This window comes from Cryptomeria japonica, chromosome 10, assembly GCF_030272615.1.
Source record: "Cryptomeria japonica chromosome 10, Sugi_1.0, whole genome shotgun sequence".
Classification (NCBI taxonomy): Eukaryota; Viridiplantae; Streptophyta; class Pinopsida; order Cupressales; family Cupressaceae; genus Cryptomeria; species Cryptomeria japonica.
Genome location: NC_081414.1, coordinates 601,551,637 through 601,579,161, shown reverse-complemented (window position 1 = coordinate 601,579,161; position 27,525 = coordinate 601,551,637). Strand labels below are relative to the sequence as shown.

The 27,525-nt window shown below is 36.4% G+C and overlaps 1 protein-coding gene across 2 annotated transcripts in view; it reads right to left on the bottom strand.

Annotated features, from left to right (window-relative positions):
• Positions 1–1,926: 1,926 nt before the first annotated feature.
• Positions 1,927–27,525, bottom strand: part of LOC131028447 (protease Do-like 8, chloroplastic) — a 186,560-nt gene continuing 160,961 nt past the window's right edge. For both annotated transcript variants that reach the window (XM_057958701.2, XM_057958702.2), the window contains exons 11-13: positions 2,691–2,777; positions 2,457–2,564; positions 1,927–2,322 (exon numbers count right to left, since the gene is read on the bottom strand). In XM_057958701.2, coding sequence (XP_057814684.2) covers positions 2,194–2,322; positions 2,457–2,564; positions 2,691–2,777 — 324 coding nt within the window. In that variant the 3' untranslated portion in view covers positions 1,927–2,193. The remainder of the gene's footprint in view (positions 2,323–2,456; positions 2,565–2,690; positions 2,778–27,525) is intronic.

Sequence of the window (27,525 nt, the reverse complement as noted above, 5' to 3'; positions counted from 1 at the left end):
GCTGCTTACTAATAATAAATATAAAATAATCATCTTTCTATGTAATAATAGCAAATTGTATTTGTTCTAAAATTTGAATTTCTTTTCTTGAAAAAATTGAATTTTCTACTTACTATAATCAATAGGGAAAAAAAAGAAAAAAATTTTAAAATAAAAATTAAAGTTACACTATATTTTTTGTTCACAAATTTTAATTCTTTATTCTGATTGGTTGAATTAATTGACAGGAACTAATAAATATCAATATGATAATCCATGTTCTTATCAACTCTTAATTCTGAACCATATTATCCAAACTAGTTTCTAAAAATGAGGACACACTAGTGATAAAGCTTAAAGGCGCGCCCTATTAAGAAATCTTGTCACTTACCAATTTTGTCAGCCATTTGCGGGTAAGACAACCATTATTTGAGTTGACAATCTAACCAATCTAGCTAGGCTTACCTTTATCAAACTGCTGGAAAAGAGAAATCACTAGTACTCATACTAACATAAAAGGTGTTTTAAAATATAGAATACCCAACAACGTTTATTTACGGACGATTATTGAAACCCCCTATAAGGAACTTATCCAAACTTCAAACAATAGATAACACCGTAATTTGATGGTATTATGCATACCTTAAACCACTAAAACTTCAAAAATAAAATTAAGGTTACGAACCAAGATGCTAGAGAAATGAATTGACAAATAATAGAATGTAAGATAAATGGGATCAAAGCAAAACTAAATTATACCAGACAAATTCTATCTTAATGTTATATCAAAGTATTAAATATCTACTAAAATGTATACGGAACAATCAGTGAGATTTCATGGGCACTTTGAAAAAACAGAGAAAATTAATGAGCAATATTCCAAATTTCAATTACTGTTTCTTTGAGAGATTCAGCATAATCTTATTCGAAGTAAGCTTCCTAAAAAGAGACTATCTAGATTAGATGATATACATGTAAGAAGTTCAACTAGGAGAACATGACCTGGTGCAAGCTCAAGTTACAACTAAAAAAGCGGAGATAACGCATAAAATGAAGGCAGGCAGATTAGGTTAGATGTAACACTGTTGTTGGGGGAGCCAAATTTGAAAATTTCCTGACCAGCAGTATGCTGATGTCAGTTATCCTGCCATCAAGACATGCTAGAAACAACATCACGACTATAACATTAAATCTATTTTGCCATATTCATAATCATTAGGCCAATATATACTCAGCATAATTATGGTTGCTTTTTCAAGAAATCCATGACAATGGATTTTGTGGAGCATATGGATGTTGATCTTGGACGTGGCACTAAGTGACATCCACAACCAAAAAGTATACTTAGAATGCATTCTCACACTTATATTAGCCCAGCTAATGTCATAAGAAATTGAGGTATGGCATTGCTTTTAATGTTTTTCTTTTTCATTTAATGTTCAATTATGATCATGGAGTGCTGCTAAAATATTTGCATGTGGTATTTAGAAAATCCTGGAACTATTTTTTTATGGATATCCTCAAAGCCTCTGGTTTGACAAGTTTCCAATTAGTTGACTATGACTACACACGTACCTACCACCCGTATAGTTTGCCTACTTGTCACTTACTTTCCTAGAAGCCATTTATTTGGCCATGGACCATGATTTTGGTCTAACTTGGACACTAATATATTTATATATATCACAGAGCCAGAGATAACATATTTATAATCCAATTTAGTAAACTAAAGTATTTGAACAAGGGAGAACTAGTTAAGAATGCCAAGATCACTTATTCCCAGAGTCTTGATGTTGGTCACCTTCTTGTACTTGAGGATTTTCCTTTAGCATTATTGCCAGTTTGTTTGCATTTCACCATTGGGAGCAAGTCTTAAGAAAGGAGATGAAACATAAAACTTCTATTAAACTACTAAATGGTTAAAACTTCTATTAGAACTCTAAATGGTTGAAAACATAAAGAAAAAGATCTTGTACAAATCATAACTTGCCGATTTGAGAAAAGTTACATGACTAACAACCAATTTAAATGGTTGTGCCAAAAAGCCCCGTTGAGGATAGCATACTTGATTGCCTAATTTTCTAAGAGCTTATAAACCATACAAAAATACAAGAAAAATGGAATGATTAAGACTATTGACTGTACAAGATGGTGCAATTATATATCTCTGTTTTTGTTGTTCTTTAAATAAGATATTCGTTTGTCCACCGAATTTTATAGTCTGCTCTCTTCTAGAGTTAATGGTATTTCTACCATGCCAGTGTTTCGTTGAACTTTTAGTACCACCTTATCTCCCACACTATAATCTTCCAAAACTTTGGAAAGTTCTGTAGCATTTTTTATCTGCTTCATTCAAAATGCAATATATAAGGTTGGTTATCATAATTAAATATTATTTTAATTTATTTGCCATGCTTCATAGAAGTGAAAAAAAAAAGGACAAATAGAAGATATGGGTGTCGAAGTGATGCTCGTACAGGTGAATTCGCGACTCCAATTATTACATCGCCAAGAATTATTTTACCAGCAAATCCTCTCTTTGTTGGAATCAACCCTGAGTTTGCTGCGGCACTTTCACCAGGAACCTTTAACAGATCCCACAGAATACATGTCATTTATATGTTTCAAACCAAGCAGAATAAAGATGTATATGATCCCTAATGGCTTGCATGATCACTCTTTATATTACTCCAGGAGAAGAAAACTATTACCGACAATACAAGAGCCCCAGTTCTGACATTTAATTGATTTGCAATCGCATCTGGAGCTATCTCTATATTCAAACCTGGACGGACTACCTGGCCATCAATGTATAATAACAATTAGTATCGAATGACACATTATAAAGTATGTTATAATAACTAATTATATTATATCAAAACCTCTACAAACGAACATTGGGTTTTAGAACTTCAAATATATAAATGCTAAGAATATTGTGCTCATAGTTTGTAATTTTTCGAGTCATCCAAATTCTGATATTTGGCAACGTCTGATGCCACCAAGGAATGTGCTGCATTGTAGAAAATGTGACATTTCGTGAGAAAGAGACTATCTGTATGAACGCTTGTTATGCACTATTACAATGGAGTATTTACTTCTTTTCTTTTTGTCTTCTTTTGTGCTAAGTAATTGCATTACATCAAATAATGACTGCATGGACCTCAAGCCCACCCTATGTGTCACCACTAATACCGATCAAAACCTACCTCCATGTCCAATATGAACTCCACCCCTTTGTAAAACCTAACAATTTTGTGTTATCATATTTAGGAACCAAGTCCACCCAATGTTTAACTTTACATTATTGTAACCAACAAACTTGGGGCAAATGGTACAGCATGATGAATTTCACACCACAAACCCAGGTTCCATTCTCACCAGCAGGGTACCTTATATAAACTTAGGGGCATCTTGAGAGAGGGTTAAATTTGTGGCAATGAATGGTTCTATTTCCACTCCTATTTATCACCATGGGGGCACCTTTGTTGTGATTAGATATCATTCATCTTGCAAATCTTGATATATGATTTAAATAATTAGTTTGTATTTGTCAACTTGTAATTATCACACAGCATCATGGAAGTTGCTTTAGCAACTTCGACAAGTGTAAGTTGTGTAAGAGTTGCTAAGATAGAAAAAGCATGAAGAGAGGGAATTAATTATGGCCTAGAAGATAAAGAAGGATCTTTAGTCAACAATGGCCCATGAAGAATCTTTCGTAAAGATGGTTTAGTCCAAAATGGCATGCTCTAAATTGATGGAAGAAGGTATGTGATGTTTCCAATTTCATTTCTAGTTTCATGTAGTTAGTGGGGACACTGGATTTTGTGCAGGATTTGGATGCCTAAACTTGCTCATGGTTTTAGGGCATGTTCCCATGCGTCTGCTTAGCTTATTTTGGCCAGCAGCAACTGTTCAGCTTTTTTAGGAAATATTTGTGGAGCCGGTGGCCCCATGAATATTTATTTTTCTGCTTATTTTCAAGCGACATGTTAAAATTGGTATTAATAATATTAGTAATAATTTGTGCACAAGAAAAAATAGAAATAAAGTATTGAAAAAAAAGAGGGAAACAAATCGTGCCACATGGCATTTTTGGCAATAAGAAGTTGCTGCTTATTTCCAGCCCCCCCTATTTTCCCACAGCTTATTTTCCATTCCTAAATAATAGCTGCTCTACTAAAATAGCAAAAGATTCTAAATTATCCTTTCCCAACAATTTTAAATTTGCATGGGAACACTCCAACTACTTAAAATTAAGCAGAAAATAGACTTAAGCAGCTGCATGGGAACATGAGGTTAGCACATGGATTTAAAAACCACTTATGGTTTCTGGTTTTGAGCTTGGCTCTATATATTGGATTCTTCGAATAATGGAGATTGAGATGCATTTGTTATTTTGCAAGAGTTATCCAACTAGAATTTCTCCAAATATAGTTGATGATTATGTAGAGGAGACTGACATTGTAATGTAATCATGGTATTGGTGATTATCAAATAATACACTGAGGCTCATTTGTTGCTAGGCTTTTCTCTAAAAGGGTTTTTCCAAGGTAAAAGTAATGTCAACATGCAATAACATGCAAAGACATACAAGTTGACATATCTATAGCCTATTTGAATTCTGTCCTCTCAAGATTAAATATGGAGTTGTTTTGTAGTCATATCCATCTTCTTTTCATTTGAGATCAAAGCTTGACCAAATTGTTACATCTTTGGCTGGGGAAAAGGAGTTTTTGCTATTAATCCTGGTTTGAGTGGGAGTTGTGCATGGGAAGGATCTTATTTCAAGAGCAGATGGCGAACACATCACAACTTTGGACATGGACAAATTTAATGACACAAATTTTTAGTTTCTACTCAAGATCAAGACCTATGGAGTGGCATATAGAAGCAAACTTGCAACTACCAAGACAGGATACTAGGTGGCGTCGGATCAAAAAGATAGAAGCCTAATTAAGCTCTATTTGGCAGATTTAGCGCTCCTAAATGTATTAGAAGAAACCAAAATAGAGAACCTTTGGCAGAAGTTGAGTTGGCTATACCAAGCTAAATCCTTAGTAAATAAACTTTTTCTAGAGAGAAACCTTATTCTTTGAGGATGAGTGATGAAGACTCAATCATAGAGCACCTAAATGCATCCAACATCATTGTGAGTTACAATCCATAGGTGTGCAAATGGATAATGAGGATCTATATATTACTTTTTTGTGTTCTTTGTTGGACTCATGAGACAACTTTGTAATGGCAATCGGTAATACTACCACTAAGCTTATGCCTAAAGAATTGATGAATGCTCTTCTCTTGAAGGGGTTGAGATGGAAAATTTTAGATTCTGCCAAACATGAATTGGTTGTCAAAGTTAGATCAAAGGAGAAAGGCAACGGAAAGAACAAGAAGGCCAAAAGATTCAAATTCAAAGAGAGATCTAAATCTCTTGGTAAATCCAAAGTTGTGTTGGAATTGTGGCAAGACAAGCCACGTAAAGGAGAACTGCAAAGAGAGGAAGAAGAACAAGAAAGAATAAAGAGAAGAAGAAGAACTGCAAGCGATCTTTAGTAAGGAAGGGTGTAAAATAGTTTGTGGATCTATGGTGCTTGTTAGGGAAGTTGGATTCTGTATATTAGTTTTGAAGTTCAGGAGCATCTTCAACAAAAAGATGGACCTTCAGCAATAGTGTCACTTTGGCTGCAAGTTGGCAGACTTCAACAACATAGTGCCACTTCTATAGCCACTAGTGGAACTTCAGTAGCATGGTACTTCTATAGCCACTATTAGACTTCACCAACAACTTATCACTTTAGTAGTAGCCAGGCTTTTGGTAGCACCTGAACATGTATTTTGGGTACCTAAGCATGCTCTTACCTTAGAGAGCAAGTTATTGGCCAAGAAGATCACGTTGTGCCATGAGTGCATGGGCCACATTAGTGAAGAAGGCCTTAGAGCCTTGAAAAATAAAAATCTTATTGAGGTCTTAGCTGATTGTTCTTTGGAATTTGACTATTCTGAACACTATATATGAAAAGCAAATCATGTTTAGTTCTATTCAAGCTCTACTAGACTTCTAGGGACTATTGCAAAATCCCAATATTATGTACTACTCATTTGACGATTAATCTAGGAAGACGTGTCTATTTTCTAAGGTATAAATTTGAGACCCTCAATCAATTCAAAGAGTTTAAGGCAATAATAGAGAACTAGATAGAAAACAAGATCAAGGTGTAGAAAATGGAAAATAGGGGGGGCAACATTGCTCGGCAGAGTTTGATAGATTTTGTAAGGGCAATGGCATTGCACAACATAAGACAACTCTATACAGAACTCAATGAAATGGAGTTGCAAAGAGAATAAACAAGATGCTGATGGATAGGGCTAACTGCTAAGCATGCTTAACAGAGCTAATTTGATTAAAAAAATTGGGCAAAAGCACTTATCTCAACCTGTTAACTGATTAATAAATCTCTTACATCAACTCTGTTGGAAATGTTGTCATTGATGTCAAAGAAATCGTTGTCAAGAGATTGTTTGATAAAGATATATATATATATATATATATATATATATATATATTTGATGAAGGACACATCAGGCCCATTGATGTGTGTTTTATGCACATAACATTTCAGAATAAAATACCAAGGTAATTTACCCTCTCTTGAACAAAATCACCTCAGACGCTAAGAATGAGATCAACTAAAATGATTCCAAGGTTTCTACATGTCAGGTCTTGACGAGTGGGTAACTCAATGGTCGATGTGAATTGTTGTGTTCACTTGGGGACTTATGCAAATGTTTGGATTATCTTCTTCGATTATGAAGGTGCAGAATAGGTGTACTAACAACTTAAGATTTATCAATATGGCTCTGGATTTACTTCTTACTAAAAAATGGGCAAAAGGAGTAGGGTTTAGGAAATCTATTCTAAGCCTAGGAATGTAGGAAATGATGAACAGATCTAGTGGAATCAAACTAGGCGAGGTCTCACAAACCGGTATTAACACAAGCTTAGTGCAATCGTCTAAGGTATACTTAAAAGATTTTCAGGCTATCACCATCAAATGTTGACACCATCCAAGTTGATGCTTGTCAAGGGATGTGTAATAGTTGAAGTTAAGCTTACTCAAATTTCCAGTTGACCACACAAGGTGCACTTACCAGCGGCAAGAGGCTAGTGGTATGGATTAAGGATTCCACACAAATAAATTCAACAAATATTTCACTCAATCTAACATACATGAAAATAAATTCTAATCTAACTTGGAGGAATTGAGAACCATGAATGCAAATACAACACTTGAAGAGCAAAATCACTAACAATTGAACAATGATTATGATTCAAATAGCTGCAGCATATACCAACAATTCTACAAAAAACTCTTACAAATGAGAGACAAGGAGGCATATATAGAGTCTCTTACAAAATGGATGGCCAAGATTGATACAAGATCAACGGCCAAGATCATGCTAACAAAACCCTAGAATTGCCCTAATTACGCTTTACATAAAAAACGGAGCCAACAACATATGGCCCAATAAAAAGATACCTAGTCATCAAATAGGGAATCTTCTAGAAGATTAGATTCCTCCCTGCATCTCTCTCTCCTAGCATACTCCAAGAATCTAGCCAATAATGAATCCACCTCCTCCATGGAAATGCTAGGCAAGGTATCCTATTGTAAATCAATCATGTCCAATGAATCCGAGCAAGCATCCCAAATGTTCTCCCAATCTAGCATGAGCTTCTGCGAACTATGAACATGAATCAACAAAGAGACCAAGTCGTCTATCTGACTCTTCTTCAAAGAGTCTAATTGGCAAAAATACATAAATTTCATCTTGTCTCTTAATTCGGCTAAGTGTAAACCACTAGCATCACTAACATCAACACCCAACAATTCCTCAATCGAGGCAAGGATCTTCATCTGAATGTCCTGAATCAACCCTTCCATCTCCATACAACTCGATTAGGCGTTCTCATAAGTTGATTTCTTCAAGGCTAATGAACAATACCAGCCATGGAAATCGTATCTGTCTCCACTGTGCACAATGTTCTTGCTGACCAAGGTGGAATTAGGAATCCTCTTCAAACCCTGGAGGTATGGAATAGTCCTCTCTTGAATAGGCCGGAATTATTCCCAAACTCCCTCCAAATACTGGATCCTGAATACGAGCCCTGTTGTCCTATCATATGCATGGACAAACTGAGTAAGGAAATCATCTGCCTGCTTCCTTGTACTCTCAATCCACTTTTCCACCTCCGAGAGTGTATCTCTTGCTGCCTCATAGTGTGAATGCATTCCATGGTCAACTGCAATAGGGGAAATAAGGGTGGGATTTTCACGCCTTATCCCTGCAATATACTCTCTAAGTCTGATATTCTCTTCTTTGTACCTTTCTTTCTCCGCACTCTCTCTGTCTAACCTTGCATCGATTGCCCTGAGGTTTTCACCAACCTCCTAAAATTCTTGCTCTTTGGATGTACGACCAAGGGCAACTGAAGTGATCTGGAAATCCATAGGAGTAGCAATGTCCGTTGTCACACCTGCAATAGGAACAACAATCTGCACAATCCACATTCCTGTCTCATCTCTAGCTATGTGCGACAAAATCTCCGCTCTCTTGGGTTCTTTCTCCTTAGCACTCCTAGCTAGGTAGTCATCAATGTCATCAATAGGTTGTACCTCTATCATTTTCTACCTTTTCTCCATACTTCTCATCAGCCAATAAAGAATAGCGGCCATCTCCATGCCATCATCAAGACACATTTATCGATCAAGTCCTCTCAATGCCGAGATAACATCATCATCATCATTAGGATTATTCCTAGTCAAATCGTATATCTCAATTCCCAAACTAACTTCCAAAAGGATAGTAGGGGATCTCGGCTGATCATCATTCTCATTTAAAGGTGCAGATGTCACTATGTCATGTAACTCCTGAATATTCCCTGGTAGTATCACTCTGTTGGAACATTGTTGGGTCTCCTTGTTCTACTCTGTTACTTCAATCACTTTGATTGATGAGACACTGAGAGGTGGTGAAGGAATGATAGGTGGAGGAATGATAGTCTTATGTTTCTTCTTTACCTCCTCAATCTTCTTCCCTCTGGCCTTGACTTCTCCTAGCGTGTTCTTCCTTCTCTTGGGAGCTTGACTCTCTTCGTCTGCATAAATCCTGACATCACTGATAGTCCTCTGCTCATCCTCAGAAGTAGACTCTTCCAGCTTCGTCCTTTCATAAGTGAAGGGAACACTCATATAAACTAACTTATTCATCTGCATATCTACCCATGCACGGGAGAAACTCAAGACCTCTCTCATCAATACATTCAGGTCAATCTCTTCTGACTCTGACCAATTAGGCAATAGGATTGCCTTCTTCATTTCACTCTCATACTATGGATGTGTATGATCTCTATCATCTAATACCTGATCAGGAATGAGGAAATGTCCACACTTCCTCATGAAATCCACTGACATTTTGGACCACATTCTTCTCTTCACTGCTTGCTCGTCCATCAGGTTAGCCCAATAATCTTCTATGTCAACCTTGTGAGTGAGCTTCTCTCCTCTGATCCTTCCGACCTTCTTGTCTAGATCAAATCTTTCTCTCTTCTTGTATGTAGCAAATCGATAGAATGCAAGTTCCTCACTCGCAGTGCTGGCGGCTACAGCGGACTGGCAAACCTCTGACGTCTTCCCAACTGAAATAGGGAATGTCATTCCTGTCCTGTGCTTCTCTTTTTGAATGGCATCAAACTCTAGAAGTTGTCTCACCACTTCCAACAAGATCATTATGTCAGTCGGATACCTAGGAAGTCTATAGGGTTCAGATTGAAGCCCATGAATCCTAAGGTACGTGAAAGTGGGAAACTGAATATACCACGATCCATATTTCTCTATTAACTCTGTTGCCTCCTTGGACAATCTTCTGTAGATTCCGCCTTGCAGCATCCGCATGATGTACATAGTGAATGCATCATTCACTCTCTTATAGTCTTCAATTCTGTACATGCTCAGCTGGGGGTAGCATTCATGACTCCTGAATTGTGCTTGCCCATTCCTAACTTCACCTTTGCATATCAATCCTCTGTATGAAACAAACCGTGCAAGCAGGTATACCAGGTAAGAAGTCATGACGAATGACTTGGACTGCTCTACATTCCTCAGCTGAAAGTCTTGATTATCACTTATAATCTTAGACCAATTTACCAATGTCCCTCTAAGACAATCCTGGATGAAATAGAACATCCATCCATCGAATATTGCTCCTTGCGGCATCCCCATCACTCTGTTGAGTAGGAATATTAAGTCGCTATACTCCTCTTTGAAATCTATGTACATGAGTATCTTGGAAGCCTTGGAATGATGAGACCTAGGCTCAATCATCCACTCTTTGTTTATCATATTCTTGCAAGCACCCATCTTCTTTGTTTATCTTTCTGTATATTCATCCTTGGTCACATCCTTCATATCTGTTCCGTGTGGAATTCCGAACACCTCAGCAATAGCATCCTCAGCAAGGTAGGCAATAACAACGCCCTTAGGAGTTTTGATCATTCGCGTGAGCGGATCATAACATCGTGCACACTCCAGGATAAGCTCATTGCACTGTATGGACTGTGGAAATCCAACAGCATGAAAAATATCACTCTTCATAATGTTCGCATATGCTGGGGAAGGAACTTGATTTCCAACTCCGAACATCCGCTGTCGCATCTCGTTCAAGTCAAGGAAATGCATGTTTGTATCTGTGATCTCCTTCTATCTGGATGAAATCTTGAGCTCTGGATAGAATCCAGTCTCCAGCATCTTCAATAGTTCTTTCCTTTCCTTAAATCCGAACTTCGACATCGTACCTGTACGAAGCTTGAAGTTAGACTTAGGAAAATAAATAATGTTCTTGATAAAATTCATGACTTTCTAAAGATTTTAACTAATTAGAACATAAAGTCAAGAAAATAATCCATACTCTTGGTAGATTTCGACAATTAGATTCAAAGTGTGACAACGCTAATCCTCTATAAAATTTATTAATACCTCCTTATGCTTAGAAATTATGCAAACTAAAATGCAAAGGAGTATACCGGATCAACGATGACTAAGGAAAGGTGTGAAAGGTTGTGTTTTCATACAAGGTATGTCTGAGGACACCTTCAACAGTCAACAATGGAGGTCACAAATCTGAAGACAACCTGCAACTAATAAATTAACTTCAAAAAACATGTTGCAATCCTTCAAAAATATGCACAAACTTGATAAAATCAGTCTTGATGATGAAAATAACTAATTTTGGAAACATAGTCATGGCTAGTAAAAGATAAATTTCTGAGGACAAGCAGCCATTAACATAGTTGCAGACCTTGAGACAGCCTTCTAATGGTCTGAAAATGATCCCAAAATGCCTCCAAAATGTCTCCAAATGTAAATCGCTAAAGTTGCAGCTGGGTGGGCAATAAAAGTTAAGTCTAAAAATTGAATGTACAGCCAACAATAGAGGTCTAAATCTGAAGCAAACTCAGATCTGAAGCCAATGACAGCAAGTAGAGGGGCAAAGGTGGCATCAAACATGCATGGAATCCACCAAAGTATGCTCCAAGTAAAAATCGAACTTTTCCAGCCATGACACCATTTCTGAAAATTCTGAAAATGTAGCTCGAATCTGCAACAATGGAGGTCTGGAACAGCAAGCAACAATGGAGAATAAAATCGCCAAAGCTCTCAAATGCTAAAAATCGCCAACTTCTACCAAAAATCACCAAACTTGGGAAAAATCGAAAAATCTGGAAATGAACTTCAATGGTAGCAATAGAAAGGATTGCCAAGCTGGAAAAAATGGAGGAAAGAAATCCTCAATCCAACACTTCACTTAGCACTTTGCCAAAATTCGCCAATAAGAGAGAAAAATTGCCTTTCATTGAGACACCTGACAGATTTAATAATAAAATATTACTAGAGACTCCTCTCTTATACTTGCTTTTGCCTCTCACTTTCACGACACAAGCAATGTGGGATAAAACACTTGCTTATATACTTGTTTGGCAAAACTAACTTGCTTCTAGAAGGGTAAAAACATTAAATGCTTATTGCAAGTTATTTAATTTTTGCTTTTAAAATTTTAAATAATCATTAATCATCATTTAAAAACAATTAAAATGGGGCTCACTCATTAAATATTTCAATTTTAAGTCAAAATTGAGCCTCTGGGGAAAATCAATTTGGGTAGGGATTAAAAAATCCCATTAAAAATCATTTAAAATGTCAAAAAATCCCCACAAGGGAAAATCGATCTTAGCTTGGATAAAAAAATCCATAGAAAATTTCATCAAAATGCATACAAAATAGGCCAGGGGAAAATCGATTGGGGGCATGGACAAGGAATCCACACTCCAAATTCACTTCATTTGCAAAAAAACACTCCCTGGTGGAAATTTGACCTCAGTCTGGATGAAAATCCGGACTCGAAACTCATCAAATTGCTCTCAGTGGAAAATCGACTTGGGTATGGACTGAGAGTCTGTACAAAAATCTGCACTAACTTGTCACAAAACGGCCTTGTGGAAAATCGATCCAGGCATGGAATCATCCTCAACGTTGTCTGCACTATAGTTCGTATTTCAATCCGCACTTCTGGTGGAAAATCGATGGCAGTCTGGAAAAATCCTGACACTTCGCCAAATTTTAGCTCTTCTAGGGGAAAAACGACCCAAGCATGGATAAACAGTGGTGGAAAATCATAGCCAGTATGGATTTCAGGGGAAACCCATGTGTAGTGTGGGTTTTGAGTGGGGGAAAGGGGTGGGTAGTCTGGAATATGAGGGGAAAAGCACCTCTAGCATGGAATTTGACCTTCTAAACCTTGAAATATGGATTTCCCTTAGGAATTTGGCATTTTAACCACTCAAAATTACTTAGAAACTTCAAAATTAGACTAGACTTAAGCAAATTTTCCAAAAAAAATGAGCGAAACACTAGGAAATTATCGGGATAAAGTGCAAAATCAATTTAAATAATACCTAGGAGCGAGAAAACAACTCCAAAAGGTCTGAAAATACCTTGGCACTTTAAAATCACCGACGCGCGTGTTTAAAAAACATGTTAATGCTCAAAAGGTCAACACTTAGACAAAATTTAGGATCATTAAAATATCAACGTTTGCAACTTGATACAATCAAAACTCCGAGACTCGGGCACGAGAAACACAAAATTGCCCACTAAGCAGCCAAAACCCTAACCTAACAACGCAGAAAGCAGGAAAAGAGGGGGTCCCCATTAGCAATGGGGCGATGTGTGAAAAGGTCACAACAAGGCCAAAGGCCACTAAATGTACATCCCAAGAGTATGTAGCAGATAAAGAGATCAAGAGTGGTATTACAAAGGCAAATATAAATGAGACAGTGATATTAAGTATTATAAAGGCATGACTCTATAGAATACCTATGATGATTTGCATTATAAGGCAAAAGTATATATTTATGAATGTCTTGATCGCTCTAGTTGAGAAGAAGAAGTAATTACATGCTGACTGACTCATTCAGTAATACACAGGAAATATATAATATAACAAGTTTGTCAATTCTCCAAGATGAGGAACGATTGGCATTGAATATAGTATCTATTTCGATTAATGAAAGCAACATCAACAAATATTAAGATGGCAACTTCAATCATTATATGATAGTGAAATGAAGACTTCAACATCTGAGACCCTATCACTATCAATGGCACAAAGGATTTTACTATAAGGATGATTGCCGAGTTCGTGTTATTTAGATTACAGTGATAAGTTCATAAGGATATTATCATTAGTCATCAAGACGCTACGTGGTGGCAAGACAAAACAATATTCAGCAATAACCACAAAGTTAGCTAAGAGAATGTGAAAGGAGCAATTAAAATATATGAAGTCTGCAGCAAATTTGTACAGAGATGAAAGGAAATGATCACGTGACAGCAGAAGTATGGAAAACATTGTAAAAGACAACAATTCTATTAGAATGATCACAAGCTGATGAATAAAGTACAGTGATAAGCATACAAATACGTGTTGTGACGTATTCACACATCGCCCCATTATAAATGGGGACCCCTACTTTCTGCTTTCCAGGGTTTGCTTTTTAGGTCCTTTTAGGTTCTTATCTATTGACCTTTTGCATTTGAAGGGTCGCCAGGGGGCTCATTAGGGTAGCAAGCTCTGCTTGAGTCAGGTGGATCTCCTCAAGAGGTCAGGTCAATTGAGTGATTAGGGGTAATTTAGATCATTCCTAGGGTGTTTTTTGTGTACTATCTGGTTGCACTTCAAGTTGCTAAATCAAACCTTGGTTGAATACATAATGTCATCCTGATCCTCAAATGTCTTGAAATTTGGCTAAGTTTGGAATGTCATCCTGATCCTGAAATTTGACTAAGTCTAGAAAATTGAAGAATCCTCCAAAAACTAGATTTTGCAATATAAGTCCTAGAGGTCCGAAACCACTCTCAAACATCCTAACAATATATATGGAATACAACTTAAAGTATAAGAAAGAAGAAAAATATAAGGAAATGTCACTTATAATTGAAAAATAACTTAAAGGGTCCGGAGCGAATTCCTCTATAAGACACTCTACATTGCCCAAATCTATGAACTAATCCATGTCCCAGGTATTATTGAAGGCAATTCACTTGTTTGAATGAAGAAATGTGGGAAATGGATTCAGAAATCAACCCAAAATGCAAATTTCGCTCCTGACCCTTCCAAAGGGTCCAGAGCGAAATTCTTGTAAGACCCTATTTCTTCACAAAATCTTGAACGAGATGCCAACTTGAGGAGCAAATTCACTTGATCATGATGGAAGGAGGCCTAAGAAGTTATATTCAAGCCAAAGAAGGGAGGAAAAAGGTGAGAAATGAGCCCAAGTAAGAATTTCGCTCCTGACCCTTCCAAAGGGTCCAGAGCGAAATTCACATAACCTTCATTTTCTTCCTTGTCATGGCCAAGTTTTGGACTTCTAAGGCATGGTTGGAGTGACCTTGAGGTGTTCTAGCCTTTGAAACAAGGTTTGAGGCGATGAAATGGTGAAAATCAACCTAGAATGGAAATTTCACTCTTGACCCTTCCAAAGGGTCCAGAGCGAAATTCTCCATAAACCTCATTTTCTTCCTTGTTTAGACTAAAAGCCTTGTTCCTTGGACATAGTAGGGGTAAATGGACATGTCCTCACCTTAGGAAGAGAATGAAAGCATTGAAAAGTGAGGACTTTGTCCAAGATTGGGAATTTCGCTCTTGACCCTTCCAAAGGGTCCAAAGCAAAAATCCCCATAAACACTATTTTCTTCCTTGCTTAGAATACCAACCTTGTTCCTTGGGCGTATTTGGAAGTGGATTAACATGTCTTTGCCTTTTGAAGTGATGGAATGTGAAGAAGTGAAGGATTTTAGCCTAAAACTAGAATTTCGCTCCTGACCCTTCCAAAGGGTCCAAAGCGAAATTCCCAAAATCACCTAATTTGCCCATGATTGAGATTAAGAGATGGATTCCCAAGCCTTGGTGGAGAGAAGACTAGTGTATGCTTGCCTTGGAAGGCATTTTGGAGTAGAGAAATGATAGAATTTGTCCTAGAATGTGAATTTCACTCCTGACCCTTCCAAAAGGTCCAAAGCGAAATTCTTAAAACCTCTATTTTGCTCCAATTTTGCATCAAACCTAGTGTTGATTGAGATTAAAGGCATCCTTAGACATGCATTTGAGCAAGTTGTGGTCACAAAATGTGAAGATTTTGTCCTAAAATGTAAATTTCACTCCTGACCCTTCCAAAGAGTCCAGAGCAAAATTCCATATAGGTCCTATCCTTGGCCAAGGTCCAAAGCGAAATCCTTTTTTTTGGTCTTTTTGGAGGTCAAATCAACGATGTCTTCAGGAGAAAGCGATTCAAAGGTCAAGAGAAGTTCAAGGCAAGGAGATGATGAAATTTGAGCTAAAATGCAAATTTCGCTCCTGACCCTTCCAAAGGGTCCAGAGCGAAATTCATATAGGGCCTGTCCCTGGGGAGGATCTTGAGCGAATTTCATTCTAATGCCTTTTTGTTGATGATTTAAGGTAGAAAATGCTATGTGAGATAAATATATCATGTGTACTTAATCATCTTTTGGTTTGTTTTGCAGGTGGAAGAAAATCAGGCCAAGACAAGGACAACCTATTCTAAGTCCATCAACATCAAGGACGTTCCAGATGCATAAAGGAGGACTCAAGGTGTTTTGAAGCGTTGGAAGACTTCAAGTGTTCGAGGACTTGCAAGCTAGCCTCAAGACCTCATTCTACCACATGAAGAAACCACATGATGACAGAGAAGAATGACACTTCAAGGCAAGGTATGCTACCAGAGAAAGAACACTTGACAATGAGGAAGCCTCATCAAGCACATGGAAGTCAAGGAGGTACATCATTCTTCGCATCAAGGACAGAGGAGGATCAACCAAGATACAAACGTCAGACAAGGTGGCATCCCAGTCATTTTTCCTCCAGATGGATTGGTCCACCTCAGCATGTCCAAATTCAATGTACCTGACTCATCGGGGACGACACAAAGTACCTATCCTTGCTTCCTATTGGTCCTCACTCCTGGAATGTAATTTTCTCATTGGCTAAGGAAGTTTGTTATAACAAACCCTAATTAGGGTTCCTATCCTTTAATCCTAGCCATTGATTCTAAGTCAATCAGAGCCATCAATTTGTAAAGGGGTCTCTATATAAAGCCCTGGCTCTTCATTTGTAAGGGTTAATAGAGGTTAGAATAGTTAGGAGTGAGCAAAAGAGAGATAGTCAATAATTAGTAGCTCAATAGTAGATAGCATTTTAGAGTAGAGTAGAAAGAGAAGGCAAAGATTGTTGCCAAGAGATTGTTGCAAAAGAAATGTAAACTTCATTGAAGGAATGGTGAATTCTATGTGTTGATTCTACAATTTGCATGGTCTCTATACGTCTCAAGTTTAATTTCATGTTATTAGATGAATGGAAGAAATTTGTATGATCAATGGTGAAATTTGTATATCCATACTACTAGCGGTTTGTTGATTGCAAACTTGCCTTGCGTAGTCAACTGGAATCATTCAACTTAAGCTTAACTTCAATTATCGCTTCTTCATTGATATGCATCAACCTGACGGTGTCTATGTTTGTAACGGTGATCTGAACATCATAAAGCTATCCTTAGAAGATCGCACTAACCTTGTGGAGATGATCATAGCATGTCAAAGCAAGACTTAGTTACAGTTTCATCAAAGGTCATCCATTGCTCCTACATTCTTAGTGTTAGAATTAGATTCCTCTCCAACCCTTATCCTTTTTTCCCTTTTTAAAAAATCAAGGATCAGTAAAGAACCACGTTCCAATGATATCCAAAGTAAATCAAATGCTCAAGTCATCAAATGTAAGTTCCCTTGTGATTCTAGCAAAATCACATCATACCGCAAGAGCTTATCCACACATAGAGACCCTACATATAAGAACCTTTGAGTCTTCTTGATTGATCCTTAGGCGAAATCTTCAGCATTTGGGGAAACTTTGTTCAAGAGAGGATAAGATACCTTGGTATTTTATTTTGTGTTCGCATGTGCATGAAAAACACATCAACAATACGGTATGACTTTATCAAGACCAATTAATAGTGTGCCTATAAAGAATGGAGCCACCAAAAGAATATTCGAAGACACCCAATATATAATCGTTGCCCAAAAGAGGAACTTCGATATTAATGGCCAAGTAATCACCACATCGTGCGATATGGTTGAGCATGTCAGCAAAATTATTTTTGTTTGCATGCTTAGAGCCAGATATAAGCCAAAGATTGGTGATATCATAATTGGTCGCATGATCAAGGATGTCCCAAAATGATGGAAACTGGACATCAGTTGTAATCAAAATGTTGTGCTAATGCAAAGTGAGTTTATTGATAAGAATTCATATACAAAGAATGGTGACTTCCAAGTATGCAGCAACTTCATTAGAAGATTAAATAATATACAGCGACTTAATCAACATTTGACTTTATTGGAAAGGGTGCGATTGTGGTCATAAAACAAGTAGTGATTAACATCAAAACAGTAATTAATACTAAGGATGCTGGCCAATTAAGAATATGCTGATTGATTTATTAAAAGATATATGTGATCACAATATGCAGTGAATTAGTTTACTAATGATTAAATCTTTAAGATATAAACCAACAGTAATCGAAGATTCGAAGAATTGCATACAACAGCAAACAATTAATTGCATAATCAAAGGACGTCTCTCTTGAAGAAGGCATGTCCATTAATTAAATGTGATGAATCTTGGTAAGGAAGTCACATTCCTTGGAGATGTTTGTTTCAGATTAAAAAGGAGAAGATGTTTGAGTTAGAAAGTATGTGTATTGTGTTGAGTGAAGAATATAGTGCATGAAACAAGTGGTGAGTGAGTAGATTGTCTTAACCATAAAAGCACGCGAAGTAATAAAAGAAATAAAGAGAAGATTTAAGAAGAAGAAATGTAACGATAATACTTGAAAAAGAACAGAAACATGGAGCATATTAGAGAAAGTATAAGGGCTTATTTATGAAGAAACCATCAGCAGAATTTAGAAAGAAAACATAACAATATTTGTGATCAGGTTTTGAAGAAAAGATATTGTAGTTATAGAAAAGAATATGCGTAGATTGGAGGAGAGAATGTAAGAGTTTTGTGACAGACTTGTGATCATTTTGAGAAGGTGATTGTAACAATTTGAAGAAGAGAATTATAGCAGATTTGTTGAAGACAATATAACAGATTCGTGGAGGAGACTAACAGTAAAAGTGTGGATCCATCATCTATTGTAGTAGCAACGTTCAGAAGGTGGAAACAAAATTCAGATGTGGGAGTTGGTGCTTCCAATGGGTTGATGCTCACAAATGTAGGGGTCGGTGCCTCTAGTAGGTTGGTGCCTACAAAACATTGTAAAAGAAGAATTGTATAAAAGCATTGATTTGTCGTGGTTTTCTCCCGTAAGGGTTTCCACATATATATCTTGTGTTCTACTTGTGTTCATATTAGTTAGATCACACATGAATGTTGGTATGCAATCAATATGTTTATGAGATAAGTTGTATACTTGTGATTGAAGTTCAGAAAGTTAAAGTTAATTAATATGCTGATTCACCCCCACCTGATAAGTTGTATACAATGCAAATGGCGAGACTCAATGTACACTGTATATATTGTGATATACTAGTATCACAAAGGGACTTACATTTATGAATCGTAGCTGGAACTTGCAAACTAACTTCTCTCAAACAAAGATATATCAAAAGGGGTAAAGGGTTTAGGTAAATTATGCTAATCTAACACCTAAGGACGACGATGATAATGGATGATGCTTTGATAGAGAACTCCTTAAAACCAGGCTTTGCTTCGTCATGATAACAACAACTACACAAAATTGATGCAATCTCCTAAGGTAGTGAATTATTTCATTATTGCAAATATTCATACAAATACCCAATGTTGGCACAACTTCAACAAATATCCACATTCGAATTTAGCCACAAAAACAAGGTTCAAGCTAACTTTACACTATAGCTTACCATCAGCAAACCACTGTATGAACGAAGGAATTTATCATATATCATTGCATGTATACACCATAATCAATGAACTTCAATTAACTATGAGAAGTAACAAGAAACCATGCAAAATGTTGCAGCAACACATAAAGATCCACCATGCTTCAATGAAAAACATGTATTAATTCCACCATAGTTTTGGCAACAACTTTTAGCTTCCTCCTCATACTCTACTGCTAGCTATTCTATTCTTTGACTCTTAACTATTAACCCTTAGAAAAGAGGAGAGCAAGCCTTATATAGCTTCTCAATTACAATTCAAAGGCTAGGATTGATTACAAATCAATGGCCAAGATTACAAGATGAAACCCTAATTAGGGTTAGTTATAACTAACTCCTCCTTGACCAATGAGAAAATTGCATTGCTTTGGACACATCCTCCTTTGAATTCGGGTCAATGAGAAATGAGGTTACGTACATTGAATAGTATTTGATGTAGTGCAACATGTCACTTGCTCTTCCTTTGAATGAGATAGATTCAATGTACCTAGACATGCTAACTTGGAATGATCACATTGGTTGGTGAAGGTGAGTTGTCACCACCTCAGCTACTTGCATGCTTTGAAGACTTGATACCTCATCGCAAGCTATATCTCTTGGTACTCAACATCATCATGTGGCTTTTGACTGATTGTGATGGGTCATATTCCCAAATTGCGTCATCTTCTAACTTTGATTAACTCTTCTAAAATTATCTGCTTGAGAGATGCATTCATTGATTTTGTCTTTTGCACTTACACTCCACCTTCATCTCTTTTGCCTTCATGATGTCAATGCTTGATCTTCATGTGTAGTCGTAGTTGTATCCTCCATCCACATTTTCAATGTCCCTCTCTTGTTATCACTTATGCATGATGTCCCTAACCTTGATTACCTCCTTGTTGTATTGACCTTGATCTTGGATTTCCAAAGGAAATCCAAGATCATTGTATCATCTTCCATATGCAATGTAACTCTTCCGTTATGATGGATTGATCTTCTTTTCAAGTGGCAAAGCCCTTCTCCATGAGTATGCTGATGAATTCATGCATTGAATTGAATGTGTTGATCTTGTCTTGATGTAACAAAGTGCATCTCCTTGAATGTCTTGATTCGCTTTTCCATCTTTGTCTTTTACTATCCCCCTTTTGAATGTGTTGATGTCTTCTTTTGCATCATTGAGGTATCTTCTATCATGATGTTGACCTTGATGTTAGCCTTCCTTGCCTTGTTGAGGTGTCTTTCTTTCATGCATCCCATGCAATCATCACTTGCAAAGTTCCTACAAAAGAAAACAAAGTAATGAATAAAATATTAATGCAAGAATCTGGAAATTCCACTTGTCAAATTGCCTTAACACCTGATTTAACCTTTCAATCACTTAATACTAGCTTAAAATTTCTGAAAATGTCCTTTAAAGTCAGAATTTATAAAAATGTTGTTCTTTTTCAGATCTGGAGATGTCTAATTTGTTTGTGATCAATAATACTAGCTTGAAATTTCTGAAAATGTCCTTTAAAGTCAGAATTTCTGGAAATGTTGTTCTTTTTCAGATCTGGCGATGTCTGATTTGTTTGTGATCAATGCTTGCAATCTTTATCTGCTTGTATTGTTGATCATCAAAACCCTTGCTCTCATGGATATTCGATTAGATTCATGTCCTCTTGCTAGAGATAATGATTGAATTTAACCCTATTTGCAGCTGTGAGTTGCAATTCGCAGGTCCGCTCTGCATTTATACTGATTTCAGGTTTCACACCTGATCATGCATAATTTCGGGTTTTCAAGCTATGCATGCACAGTTTTAGGATATAACCTTGTTCATGCACAAATTAAGATTTTCAAGCTATGCATGCATAATTTCGGGTTTTGACCTTGTTCATGCACAAATTCGGATTTTCGCATACCTCATGCAAGATTTAGGGATTTCACCCTTGTCATGTAAGATTTAGGGATTTTGAGCACTTCATGTATAAAATAGGGATTTTGAGCACTTCATGCAAAAAATAGGGATTTTGAGCACTTCATACAAGAAATAGGGATTTTACAGTGCTCATGTATACCTGTCAGAATCTGCAAGTACTCACATAATGAACTACAAGGTTGCAAGCACTTACGTTTTGAAATCACCCTTACCTTCTCCACTCTCAACAAATGTTCAAATGCCATTCAACTCACTCACCCTAATGACTTGATCATGAACAAGTTCAACTCAAGCTTAACCCTTATCAAAATCTAAGATTTGCAACACTCGTGTATTGGGAGGCATGGCTTTGCAAGCAGCTCAACTCTTAGGAAGGGCTCTAACTTGATTTGATGCTTACAATTCCAATGGAATTGCAAGCAATCTTGGACTTTACTATCAATATTCACTCCCCGACTTACCCCTATACTACAATGAAACCAACTAAACTCCTCATTCAAAGGTCAAAGACTCCAAAAAGTTGTCAGATTGAAACTCAACTCAAACAAAACACTAACCTACCAAGCGAAAAGAGGGGTCCCCATTTGCAATGGGGTGTGTTGATGTGTGTTTTATGCACGATCGAACACAGAATAAAGTATTGAATACTCTATCCTCTCTTGAACAAAGACTTCTTGAATGTTGAACATGGAAAAGGATCACTTGAGACGACTCCAAGGTTTACAATGGTGTGATGTATTTGTTGTACCTCCAAAGGGACTTACGTATTTGTTCTCTTCAATTCAAGCTCATGAAATGACGCTCTTCAAATGATGTTGCAATATCGCTCTTTCCTACTACAGATGATCTTTGATAAAAAAATGAAAAAGGAGCAAGGTTTAGGAATGCTATGCTATTGCTAAGAATGCAAGACAATGGACAATCTCAAGTAAGCTCAACTAAGATTGGTTTTGACATGCCATGAACATCTCCACAAGGCTAGTGCGATCTTCTAGGGGTAGCTTGATGATTTTCAAATCACTACCACAAGCATAGATACCTTCAAGGTGAAGCATGTCAATGATGGAATAGTAATTGATGTTAAGCTTGGCTAAAATAGGTTCAGTTGACCATGCGAGATACTTCACCATCGATGGAGTACTAGTAGTATGAACAATAAGAGCTTCACTATCGATCATGCACATGCATCTTTCATTCATCTAAAATACTAAAGCAAATTCTATTCTATTTTTTTGTCTTTTCAAATATTAAGTTCTCTCATAAAGGGATGAAGAAACAAGGAAATGCTCCAAAACACAACAAGTCACCAACACTTAATGATTTTATTAATTTTGGCAACATCTAAGCAACAATTCTTCAAAACTCTTCTAATCGATCCTTTACAAATGAAATGAGTGGGGCTTATATAGTGCTCCCAAATACACTGAATGGCAAAGATTAAATCAGAATCTTCACTCTTTCTCAACATATCATGGATTGTCTTTACCGTATCATTCATGTCTTCCAATGCCTACTCAGTGATGGGAGGACCTAAATCAATAAGCTCCAAATCATACTCTTCTATTGTGATCTCGCCTTCAGGCTTATCTACCCTTGGAGTGGCAATCTATAACACTTGAGATCCTCTACTGTCCCTTGTCATCTTTGACGTCTTAGTAGCTTTCCTCTTCTTAGTTGTCTCTTGAGTTTTGTTTAGAAAACTATCTAAGTCATCCAAAGGCTCTTCTTCTATCACTATGACTTCCTTTGCTAGTCTCTCCTTGAGCCATGTTGGGATAACAGATTTCTCTTCTCCTACTTGCACCTCATTAAGCTGCTGGTCTTCTTGGGGTGGAGAGGTTACTTCTTCATCTTCATCCTCAATATCCACATAAACATCTTTACCTTCTTTGCTATTAACTTGCTCATGTGGAATTGAATTGTCTTGAACTTGTGGTTGCTTACTTTTATCTACCTTCTCACACTGCTATTCTGGATTGTAGACTCCATAGATTCATTCACTCCATGATCTATTCTTCCTCTTGGTGGCTAACTCTCCTAAATGGTTGCCTGATTCATCTCCACTTCACGTATGGGGGAAGTACTGGTAGAAGGGCAGCCTGATTCTAATTTATGCTTCTTGTGTGAAGGCCCTTCCTTCTGACTTTCTTTTCTCTTTGATCCTCAAGAGTAGTGGACTGGGTAGCACTTCCACTAACACTCGTGCTTTTTGTATCTTCATCGGATGATTTTGTCTCTCCCATCAAATCGAATGTCAATTGTGCATTCTGGCTCTTTCACTTCTGAATTTGAATGTCTACCCATCGTCTTGTGTATACTAAGACTAGCTTCATCAAGTCTTTCAAATCAGTGATCTCTACATCAATCCAATTGACCTTCACCTCCTTGTTTTTCTCTTGCTCATATACCGGTTGAAGGTGCTTTCCACTATCATGTGCTTGATCTAGAATGTCGAATACTTTGCACGTTCTGATGATGTCAATTGGTAGCCTTGAGCACATTTTTCTCCTTATTTCAAGATCATCTTGGGTGTTCATCCAGTAGTCTTCCAATTGTAGCTTATGCTTGTGTTTCCTTCCATTCGCTCTTCTCATGTTGCCATAAGGATCAAATTTGTCTCTGGAGAAGTATGGAATAAGGAAGTGGGATCTTAACTCTTCTTCTGATTTCTCTGTTGCCTGTAGGGATGGACACACTTCTAATGATTGCCTGATTGAGATGGGAAAAGCAATTTTTGTCTTGTGTTTGTTCTTTTGCACTTTATCATATGTGGTTAACTGTCTCACCAACTCAAGCAGTACTATCTTGTCGATAGGATAGCGCGGTAGCATGTAGGGAAAACAAGAGCATTCTTGAATTCTAATGTATGTGAACTTGGGAAATTGGATATACCAAGCACCAAATTGTTAAATTTTATGATCAGATTAATAACAATTAGGAAAATCAACATAGTGAACAAAGAACACACCAAGATACCCTGGGAAAACCTTCCAACTTGAAGGTGAAAAACCCAGCAACAAAAGTCTCTGAATATATTTATCAAATACAGATATGTCTTTACAAATTGCTTCTCTCCTTGAAACTATATGAATAGATCAATTCACCATATATGGCTGTATATGCAATCCAAACTGCTCTCGGGTATCCAAACTGTCAAGGAGTTATCTAAAACTCTTCAATCTGACTTGCATATTGTAATACCCTAAAAATGGTCATCTAAACCATAGGGCCCTAATCTCGACAACGTCACCAAGGTCCTAACCAAAGGCAATTAAATCAATCTTGAGCACACAATTAATTCCTAAAATCATCAAATGTCACATGGCAAATCAATCAATCAATATTAATCAAATATTTATTTAATTAATTAAATCATTCCAAGTAAATCATTTTAAACAATTATCTTATTTATTTTAATTAAATATCCTAGCATATTTAATTAAATAAATCAATTTGCCATTAAATCATCAAAAAGAGGAATTAATTTAATTAAATAAATCAAATTGCAATAAATCTTCAAAAAAGGAAACAAATCAGGAAAGAGGAATTAATTTAAATCAATTAAATCAATTGAGCACAAATCTTCAAAAATGGAAATAAATCAAAAAAGGAATTAATTGACAAAAAAGAATTAAAATTTGAGAAAAGAAATCAATTGGAGATAATCTTGAAAAAAACAAATTAAAAATTGATAGATAATCTCAAAGAAAAGAATTAAAACAATTAAATATTAAAATTGAATGAAATAGAGAATAAATCAGTTTTTTCCTGATTTTAATCTTAATTTTAGTTCAATTTCCTTTAAATCAGTTTTTTCTTGATTTAATCTTATTTTTAGTTCAATTTCCTTTAAAACTGAGAAAAGCATCCAATCACATCAATTCACCTGGATTGTGCTTCCTCTTGGAAAATCTTGACCGCTCATCATCATTTGATCTTAGCCGTTGGTTTCTTTCTGAATTTTCTATAAATTCAGGCTCATCTCTCATTCAAAAAGAGGCTGGAGAATATATTGTTATTATACTGTTTTTGCTCTAGGATTTCATTGATATATTGCATATTAATTATTTCATATTAATTAAATCATTTAGTTCAATATTGCAAAAATATTGTTAGATTAATATTGCATCCATCTAGCATTCATCATGTTCATATAGATAAAATCCTTCGTCTTGATGTTGTCTAGTCACTGGTATTGCTTATAATCTGAGAGCAATCTTATACTCGCATCTTTTAGAAGGCAATGGGTCGATTTGTTATGGTTTATTTATTCATTGATTATATCTGACTAACCATGCATGTAATGACTTAATTGAAGTGTTGTGTCTTGCAGATACAAATTCTCATACCACTTTTCACACACACATTTCTGGCGCCCACCGTGGGGCTCAAACCCACAACTACAAGATTTATAATGTTTCTTGAACAAATTTAATGTTTGATTTTTATAACTAATAAACATGTGTTAAATTTGCAAATAAAAATCTTTCTTTTTTATTGTTCTTCTATGACAGTAAACAATGGTCTCGGTTTGGAGAGTATAAATTTTTATTGAACCGTTGGATCTTAACTAATTTGTGATATGTTTTGTAAAATCAAGTTTTCTACAGGATCACCGAAGGGATTTTCCTAAATATTTTGGATTTGAAAGTTATTATTGACAGAGTGCAGGACTATCATTTTACTCATTCTTCTATGACAGTCAAAAATGGTCTCGGTTGGAAGAGTATAATTTTTTATTGAACCGTTGGATCTCAACCAATTTTTGATATGTTGTTAAAAATGAAGTTTTCTACAGGTTCACCGAACGGATTTGACAAAATATTTTGTGTTTGAAAGTTATGATTGACAGAGTGAAGGACTGTCATTTTACCTATTCTTCTGTGACAGTCAAAAATGGTCTCGGTTCGGAGGGCATAACGTTTTATTGAACCGTTGGATCTAACCCAAATTTTAATATGTTTTGTAAAACCAAGTTTTCCACATTTCCACCGAAGCGATTGTCCAAATTAGCTTTTGTTCAAAAGTTATAAACGACAGAGTGTAGTACTATCAAAAATTGTCATAACTAGGATAGTCATAAAATGGAAATTCTTGTTAGATTAGTTTAATTTAAAGTTTACATGATAGAATTTTCTTTTGATGATTTTTTTTTTTTTTATGTTATCTTGGAAACTAATTTTGAGATTTTAATGTTTTCAGGACGCTTGTCAAAGAATCTATCAATCAAACATATGCATGCCAAAGAATCAAGAAGAAAATGACTACTGACATATTGGTTTTGCAGGTTGCCTAAGGAGAATCGACTAAACATTGTGTATTCATTTAGTATTTTCTTAGGCACTTAAATTGCTATCTGGTTAAAGAACAAATCTGTCTTTCGTGTTTTCAGAAAAATCTAAGAGGTAGGAGAGTATGCTCTTGTCTTTTATAGACAATCAGAAATCTAGACCCTCGAAGTTTTTTTCTAAGTTTTGAGATTTGTGTACCCTTTAGCGGGCCTGTCACAGTGGGAAAAAGTAATCACCCTGTGAGAACGACCCAAGTGAGTACAGCTGGACCTGAGCATTCCAACTCACTATAATAAATAGGCCTCTGGTGATTAAAGTCTCAGAGGATGGGATTATTTGAGTTTTCTCTTTGAGATCTCTCATATCGAGCATTTTGTAGGGCCTCGCGGTCTCAATCACGTTTACGTGACTACATCTTGTTTCGGTACCTTGTTGGGCTATAGGCCTCAATCATGCTTGCGTGACTTCAAGGGGTAATTTCAAACGGAATTCCTAACTAAGAACCATAAGATAGAAACTACCTAATTCACCTCCGAAAGGTTGATAATCTTTGTGCAAGAGAGATAGTAACTCTCCCAAGACACTTGCCATATTGTGCCCCCATTAGCGTTTGGAGTCGGCTAATACGGCATTGAGAATCCATTGCATGAGACTCAATGGCCGTATTCTGATTAGCTATTGGGTGTGTACCTAAGTCAGCAAGCAAAGGTTTTCTTCTCTAAGCCAACTT